The sequence below is a fragment of the Eufriesea mexicana genome, unplaced genomic scaffold, assembly GCF_001483705.2.
Source record: "Eufriesea mexicana isolate 0111107269 unplaced genomic scaffold, ASM148370v2 scaffold596, whole genome shotgun sequence".
Taxonomy (NCBI): Eukaryota; Metazoa; Arthropoda; class Insecta; order Hymenoptera; family Apidae; genus Eufriesea; species Eufriesea mexicana.
Genome location: NW_016908754.1, coordinates 141,448 through 150,475, shown reverse-complemented (window position 1 = coordinate 150,475; position 9,028 = coordinate 141,448). Strand labels below are relative to the sequence as shown.

The 9,028-nt window shown below is 28.1% G+C and overlaps 1 protein-coding gene across 1 annotated transcript; it reads right to left on the bottom strand.

Moving 5' to 3' along the window:
• Positions 1-1,360: 1,360 nt before the first annotated feature.
• LOC108546021 (uncharacterized) lies at positions 1,361-8,023 on the bottom strand. Its single transcript, XM_017897929.1, is given in 9 exon segments — positions 1,361-1,699; positions 1,887-2,092; positions 2,161-2,271; positions 2,866-3,096; positions 6,080-6,395; positions 6,480-6,635; positions 6,766-6,971; positions 7,047-7,157; positions 7,720-8,023. Coding segments are annotated over 9 exon segments (1,713 nt in total). The 5' UTR covers positions 7,929-8,023; the 3' UTR covers positions 1,361-1,532.
• Positions 8,024-9,028: the final 1,005 nt, after the last annotated feature.

The window sequence follows — 9,028 nt, the reverse complement described above, 5'->3', positions numbered from 1 at the left end:
GACAACAATAAATTAAAAAGATTCTGTAAAATCATTGGTTAAACCAAGATTCGTGTTATAAAGGAATTTAAAATGATAATAAACTTAAAACGATTAATAATAAAACGATTTGAATATTCATTTGTATAATAGATAAGAAATATCACAATAAGTCACTCCTCTCTAAATAAATTACATATGCCAGTTATACATATAACGTTAACTATAATTTTTTTATACGAACGGTATATTTTATGCAAAATAGAAAATATATGATCATATTATAGATCTTCATTGACAAAACAAATCAGATAATTAACTTTCTTGAAAAATTTTATAAAATAAGTAGATTATAATTCTGCAATGATTATTCCATAAAAAATAATATTAGATATAATTTTGTTTGTAACATTGCAATATTTTACATATTATAAAAGATATAATACCTCTATTAATTACAAACCACAATCTTCTTCTTTATTTCAATAATTAAATTACAAATTGGTATAACTACTACATGTAAATTTTTATTTTTCGAAATTACCTTTTGCTATTTATAAAATATATTAAAGTTATCTTTATAGTGAATTGTTTTGCCATTTCGAGAAAAATATTCGAAATTCTTAAATTTGTTAAACATTTTCTACTTTAAATATAAAAAACTCAAAAGTGCTTAATGTTTACAAAAAAAATTAAATTTTCTGATTATACATACCATATGTCCATATTTATAATAATATGGAGCCAATAATGAAATATATAAATTTTGTTCATATATCACAATTTTCTAGACTGCAATTACAAATACAAACATTAATGTTATGGCTAAGGTGAACATATTAAGTACATCTCTTTCCCCAAATATTAATTAGGAAAAGGTGATAACAAAGTTATGAATTATACTATGAACAAGAGAATAAAATAAGCAGTATCATTTTATATAAACTAAATAAAAATATATTTATACTAGCCATAAAAAAAAAACTCAAGGAAATTTTCAACTACACTTAATTTTAACATATATTATCTCATTATTTAAATAACAATTTGAAAATAATCATTCAGAAAGGACAAGATCACTGTTCCCAAAGCTGTATAATTTTTGTTAACAAATGTATTTTCTTATAGAGTAAATAAATGTGAAACATAAAATATATAATAGGCACCACTGGAAATAGTAAAAGATTAAGTTGGACTATTTTTAGTACCATACTTCTGCTTATATTCCATAGTCCAAGGCTTTTTATAGGAAGACATATGGAATAATGATCATGATATAATGATAAATAAAATTGTTTCATATGTGTATATAAAAATGACAGATTATTTTGCACGGATGTAATGATAAAAAAATTAACTGATATCGAACATGATTGTGTGCATGAAAAATAATTAGGTCCTATTGCAATGAATACATGTTGACTGGCCATTATATTAATGCATTGATAATTAATGTATTGCAAACAAAAATTAAATGTATCTGCTGTCAAATAACAAATATTGCCAGATATTTGATCAATGAGGGGTCCTCTAATAGAACCCCAGAGCAGTTGCTAGCATCTTCGGCCATGCCAGCTTGTCATAAAATCTTGATAGCTCACAGTCACTTTTTCACTCTGGTATCGAGTTAACTTCACACTACGCCTAATGTCGGGAGTAACTAACCCTTTATAGCCTCCTTTATGCAGTAAAGAATCTATTGTTTGGATTTGGTTCCAGCCTAAATAAGTAAAATTCTAACTTTGCAGAATACTTGTAATTCCATTACAAGTACTTTTAAATTAAATATAGTTTAAATGTTAAATAAATTATTAATTCTTTATTATAAGTTACTTTATATTATGAAATAATCACACTGAAGTATTTTGAATGCTGCAAATTCAGATTTACAAAAATAAAATACGAACCTTGTTCTATTGCTACATCTGGTAAATATGTAGCAGTTCGCTTATTGCCCTTTTCATTATGAAATTCTATACGAATACCATGAACCCCTATTATCCAATCTAAATAATCTGCTCCATCTTCAAAATGTCGAAGTATAGAAACACTTACATGTAAACGTGGAAGTTCTTCCAATGTGATTGGATTAAACCGTGAATCCTTGAAAGCACTATGAAAAACAAAATATTTAAAAACTTGTTATATTATTATTGTTTTTACTTGCATGTAAAATTATACCTAGTGGTAGCATATTCTCGTAATCCAGCATGTAAATGCATTGCATTAAATGTACCAATGCAACCCCTTAATCTCATATCTTTGCCAGTAGTCCATGTTACAAATAAAGGACTTCAATGTTACATGTAAATATTATATTAATATATATGTAATATAGAAATATCACATTCATACATTTTAATAATGTACACCAAAATTTGAATATACAATTCTCATTTAATTTATGGTAAACAAATAATATAAAAACAGCAAACATAAAAGTAATTGTTAAAATAATCATTAAAAATTCTAATTGAAATATTTATGAATTTGCTTTTATCTAAATAATTACTATTTTTAACTACTTTTACCTAACAGACTTGTACATGGTACATCATAAAAGAACAGAAATAAAAAATACTGACAGATTTTACTTGTTTTTAAGTAAATAATAAATTATCCGTATGAAAATATTGTACGAAAAGATATTTGAAATCTATTTACAATGGCACATTTGTAAAGTAAAAATCATAACCTTCGAGTAAAATTATAAACACAAATGTAAATATCTGTGACAAGGCATAAAAAAATCACTTACAAGAAATACAAAAAATTTCATATTAAAAATTACATATTTAAAAATTTTAAACGGTGGAAAATTGAGTTAGTAAAAACATCAAAGAGAAAAATAGATGAAAGGAAAATACATGGGTAACAAATACTCACAAAGCTTCATTACTGAAGTTAGGTGGTTTTGGTGGGTCAAGTTGGTGCAGTTGGCAGTAAAGGACATCGAAACAATAAAAGCCCATCTCAGGCTGAACTATTATAGAATTCCGTATATGAATACTATTTTGTAAACTTACAGTACCGTTACGCGAAACACTAGTAGAATCATTCAGTTTTTGCTTTTTCGTTCCACAACAACCAGCTGCCATGGTTTCTTACTTAACTCTTCTAAGTATGATAGGTGCGATCGGTTCCGTATCGTGCATTTTGTTCGTTCGTTGCTATTGCATATGAGATTGTGTACGCGTTCCGCTAGATGTCTCGGTATTCAAAAAAAGCAGCTGTTTCACTGCCCGCTATTTTTCTGATGAATATTTTCCTAATGAATATTACTAATTCATTTGAAGTCCATTTATTTATATATTCTAAATAGTAAATATATTTAAACACGACTCAAATAAAATTTCTTTATCATTAATTAAAATAATACACCTCCTATCAAGTTTCATCTCTTTTAAGATTGATTCTATTATAAATGTTTTAACCATAGTATACACATAATTTAAAATAATTTTCTGCGATTAAGAAATATTAAATACTGTACTGCATTATGATACGTAATTTAGTAGCAAAAAGGAGCATAACAGAGTAGGGGTATTGATAATAAAAACAATGGTAATATTATAATCAAACTTGATAATATAAAAGTTTTATTTAGTTGTCCCAATTGTATAATAAATAGTAATAACTATTCATTATATTTATTTAAGTATGGACTTTTCTTCACTTTTTTTTTTTTTTTATGAATTTATGTAAATACATATTATTTATAAATTATTTACCAGAAATCTCTCACTAGGCACAATACATTTTTTATCTATTGAAATATATTCAAAATCATTATAGTTTAAAATATTTTTTTTTTTATATATATATGTCACAGCATAAAATATTAAAATCTTTTTAATTATAATCACAAATATTTTTGTGATTATATGTACATCACTATTTCGTTATTTTAATTTCTATTTAAATCAATTTTAAGAGAAGAATGATTTCAATTATTTGCACATGTAAAATTTATTATGTATGCAAAAACAACAAAGTTATATGCTTTATATAACATTGTATGTTTTATATTACTCTACATCAATTCCAAAAGATTAATCCAACATAAATATTAAAAGATGTAAATTTATTTTATAATAGTATCTTTATCCCCTAAATAAATGTATCTCCTTTTTTCTTTTATCATTAATTATTTTTATAAATAGTAATATTAATCTTAATCACACTGAATGCACACTTTATTTTTAATTAAGGAATTAAAATATTCTATTGTCACAAATCGAGCAGATGCAATTAGTTTCCAAATGTTAGATACTATTTAAGTATATGACTGGCAGTTAATTAGACATCACATAATGTTGAACATATAATAAATAATAAAAGTGAACTAAATTAAGTTTTTCCGTGAAAATAACTCAAACAACTAATTATTTTAATGAAAACAATTACTAATTCATAATTAATAAAAATCAATGTTTTTTTTCACTATTTCTGTATGTTAACAAAAATATGTTTATTATAATAAAAGAAGCCTTTAATAAATTGGCAGTGTGTAACAATATTTAAGTAAAGGTTAGTGAATAAAAAAAGTAAAAATATTAACAGATGGAAGAACATATTTTACTATATCTCAAAGATCACCAAATCTATGTTTCATTAATTCACTCGAATGTGTTATAATCATATGCTTCAACAAAAATAAAGTAATAAGATAAGTATATTACAGAAAGCAATAGCAACTCTATTTGTGTTTTATGAGTCACAGAATATTAAAATCACAATGAGATCGTCACATTTTCATCTACATCTATGATACAACTATTATTAACGCATTCTTTAATAGTCATAGTGCAGTCCATTGCGTATTTACAGTAGAGGTCCCATTCTATCATTTTTTATCACACTGCTATTTTCTTTAATAGTATTACCTAAATTTTATAAAATCAGCAGTAATTTCCACACAAGTATCAAGGTATTAATATCTACTGTTAATTTAATTGATTGACTAACTTTAGTTACAATTATTCACAAAGAATCACATATTTATGTATTCAGTGATATATTCCTTTGCTGTAATAAAACGCTGGACTATAATATAACTATAGTTGTTAAACTTCAATGTAGCAATGGTATAAAAAGGTGTCAAATGCTATTGAAAACTTTCATTTTTACAGATTTCAGTACATCAATATAAACAGTAACTTTGCACATGATGCAATAAAAACCATACATCTATACCATTAGTACAAAGAAATTTAAATTATTAAGTTAAAAGTTAGTACTTACATACATATTATTCATGAATTAATCATGAGAAAACACAACGATAAGAAAGTTTCTAAGTAACTCTCTTTGTATATGATTAATTTAGAAAAATGTAACACATTGTTTTAATCAATTTCCTAATTCATACTAATTTAACCATCTATGCAAATTTCTCACAACTTTTAATAAATGATGATACAAAAGTTATGCAGAAATTAACTATGTACTATATGACTTAATAGACCATCATTAAAAGAAATATTATCAATAGAAAATCTAATGTTTTTTCCTTTTCTTCACTCTTCACTTATGTACTTATCTAAAAATGATATTCTATACTTTTTATACTATACGGATATTAGAAACATTTTCGCATGAATTTGTACATTAAACCTTGTGAAGCAGGCAGTGAATTGCAGGCAGCATCACTGTGCTATGAAATTGTTCATGTCACTCGTATACTGTAGACATAAATACAAATGGACATTCAATAAGTATGATGGCAGAGCTAATTGCACATTATGTATATTATATTTATGGACTGAATCATATCATTTAATTTTTAAACGCATTAAAGCACATGAGAATAGGCAATTATATTATAGTACAAGTTTTAAAATCCGAATATTTGACATATAGTTTTATCAATGATTATAAATATTTAAGTCAAAAGTTAATGCACATATATGCACATTGTATGGTTATACCAATTATTAGATAAATAATAATTATATGCTATACAAGATAAAGAAATAAGACAGTGCCATCATACATAAAATGCTATTGTCCTCAAGGAGGACTATGTGGTATCATAAGAGGAAAACTGTGTATGCAGAAACATACAAAGTATAGTAGGCACCATTTTAAACAATGAAACGTTACAAACAATAGTCGCCTCCAATGTCATTTACGTTTACGAACTCCACGATCAGCAGATTCTTGTGATGAAAAACGATGAACACGGGGAGGAGAATGAAGATGCGAATGTGGTGGAGGATAAGATGAACTTGTTTGATCCCACCAAAATGACGAATAGTCCCATATAGGTAACATGACAGGAGAAATGGGAGGTATTGGAAGAGGATGTATAAATGCAGGATGATTACGTTGTGCCATTACTAATCCATGTTCCTGACTGGCCATATAAGAATTGTATTGAGTGCTATTGTATAATAGATGGGAAGTATGCGACGTATTAGCGTTATAATGAACTGCAACAGAATTTTGTGGCAACTGGGGTCCTTGACTAGGACCCCAAGCCAGCTGCTAGCATCTTCGGCTATGCCAATGTGTCATATAATCTTGATAGCTTACAGTAACTTTCTCACTTTGATATCGTGTTAATTTGACACTACGTCTAATATCTGGAGTGACTAATCCTTTGTAGCCACCTTTATGCAGCAAGGAATCTATCGTTTGTATCTGGTCCCATCCTAAACACAATAAACTCTGTTTTTTAAAACACAAATACAACATATTGAAAATGTTTAAATTTTGGGAATAGAATAATATTGTACAGTAAAATAACAACATATTAATGAATATAAAGTGAAAAATACAAACCTTGTTCTGTTGCAACATCAGGTAGATAGGTAGCAGTCCTTTTATTACCCTTCTCATTATGAAATTCTATACGAATTCCATGAACACCTACTTCCCAGTCTAAATAATCAATACCATCTTCAAAGTGTCTCAAAATTGAAACACTTACATGTAAACGTGGTAGTTCATCTCGAGTGATAGGATTAAAGCGTGAATCTTTGAATGCACTTTGAAAAGTTTGTAACGTCTTTAAAAATATAAAGCAAAACATTATCTAAAATAAAAATATAAAATAATTTTACCTGGTTGCTGCATATTCTCTAAGTCCAGCATGTAACTGCATTGCATTAAACGTACCGATACAACCTCTTAACCTCATATCTTTTCCAATTGTCCATGTGACAAATAATGGGCTATAAAGTATAAGTCAATAATTATTAGATATATACAATATATGTGTAATATCTTACATTATTTATAAAGAAAAATAGTTTAAAACATAATATGTCAATTGTAACATAAATTATCTTAACAGTTTAAAAGAATATGTTTTTCCTCTAAGATAAGCTATTATCTTTTGTGTAATAATAAATACGTAAGAAATAATTAACATTCTTTTACTAAATTTTGTATATCTGCAATAAACAATTTTTATTTTCACGTAAAATGTTTCACACATATAAACGAACTGTAATAAGTAATATATCTTAGTTGTAATAACGACCACTGATTTCTATGTAGACAAACTTTTATAATTAAACTTGTAACTCGTTGTTGCGCTGCTTCAACATCGTAACAAAGAAACATAAAGAGAGCGAAGGTACAAACACAACATTTAAACAGAAAAGAGAGAGCAGCTGATGACACGAGTATGTAAGATAAAGATGGCTAGATAAGAGAAAGAGACAGCAATATGAAAGAAAGAACAGAAAACAAAAAAAATTAAAAAGAATGACAGCGAATATTATTACTTACAATGCTTCGTTGCTAAAGTTGGGCGGTTTTGGAGGGTCTAGTTGATGTAATTGGCAATAAAGAACATCGAAGCAAAAGAAGCCCATCTCAGGCTTCACTATCACACTGTTTCTTAACTGTGTGCCATTTTGTAACACTGAACCATTACATGGAACACTCGACGAATTATTCAGCTTTTGCTTTTTCGTTCCACAACAACCTGCAGCCATGTTTCTTTAGTCGATTCCTTGAACGGTCGCGACTACTGCAGATACAATCGGTCCTCGACCCACACGACTTCCATTCTTCTCTCTTGCTGTCGCGGGCTCGATCGCGCGCGCGTTCCGTTAGATGTCCTCATACTCGTGGAAACAGCTGTTTCATTATCCACCATTTATTGAAAGCGCGGCGTCAAACAGTCAAACTTGAAAATTGGCGGTAGAATTTATAATTTTCTTTGTCGTTGACAAATTTATAAATATTAAGAAGTCGAGAAGGAAATAAGACGAACAAATTAGTCAAGAAATAGATGACTATATTTGCGAGAGTAAGTATTTAAGTTTTTGCAATATTATATTTACATCAGTCGTTGGACTTTAGACGATGACATTATAAATTTAAAACGAAAAATTTAATTTATCGTCTTTGTAACATTATTAAAGCGTGTAAATGAAAGATTATTACTCGATAGTCTGTTGTATGTCGTGTGCAAATATAATCGACGCATAACTATAATTTGACTTTAGCAACAGAAGAATGTTTATTTGTCGGACAGATATACACGCATATATTATTACTGAACAACATGTTATCGTATAATGTTTCGTTTTATTACTAGCAATAGAAAATCATGTAATAATTAGAATGCCACTTATTTCGGTAAACTGAAAAGTTTTTAAATACGGTTAAGAAACAACTGTGTACAGAATTTCTCGAAGAAGTAACTATGCCGAGGGCACCGACTTTTCTAACCCCTTACCTGGCACCTGCTCACGATGCACCGGAGAAGCCCAAGGCGTGACAGCAGATTCAACCTGGCAACATGTGCATGCTTGTAGCTGTCCGGTATATTGCCAAGTGGGTATATTTTTTCTGACAGCTGACATTGTATACTCGCAGTTTAATGCATAACGGTTGTACTATTTGTGCCAAGTGTCTAGTGAAATTAGTGTTTCCATTTTTTGTCTACGGAAATGCAGCATGGTAAACAAATCAATCAGCCATAAGATTGAAAATTGATCGCTAGTGTCGCCGATGTCTTGTGCCGAGTGTAGTGATGCGCACAAATACAAATTTTAACAATTAGTTCGTTGAAAAAGTTCCAAATTTT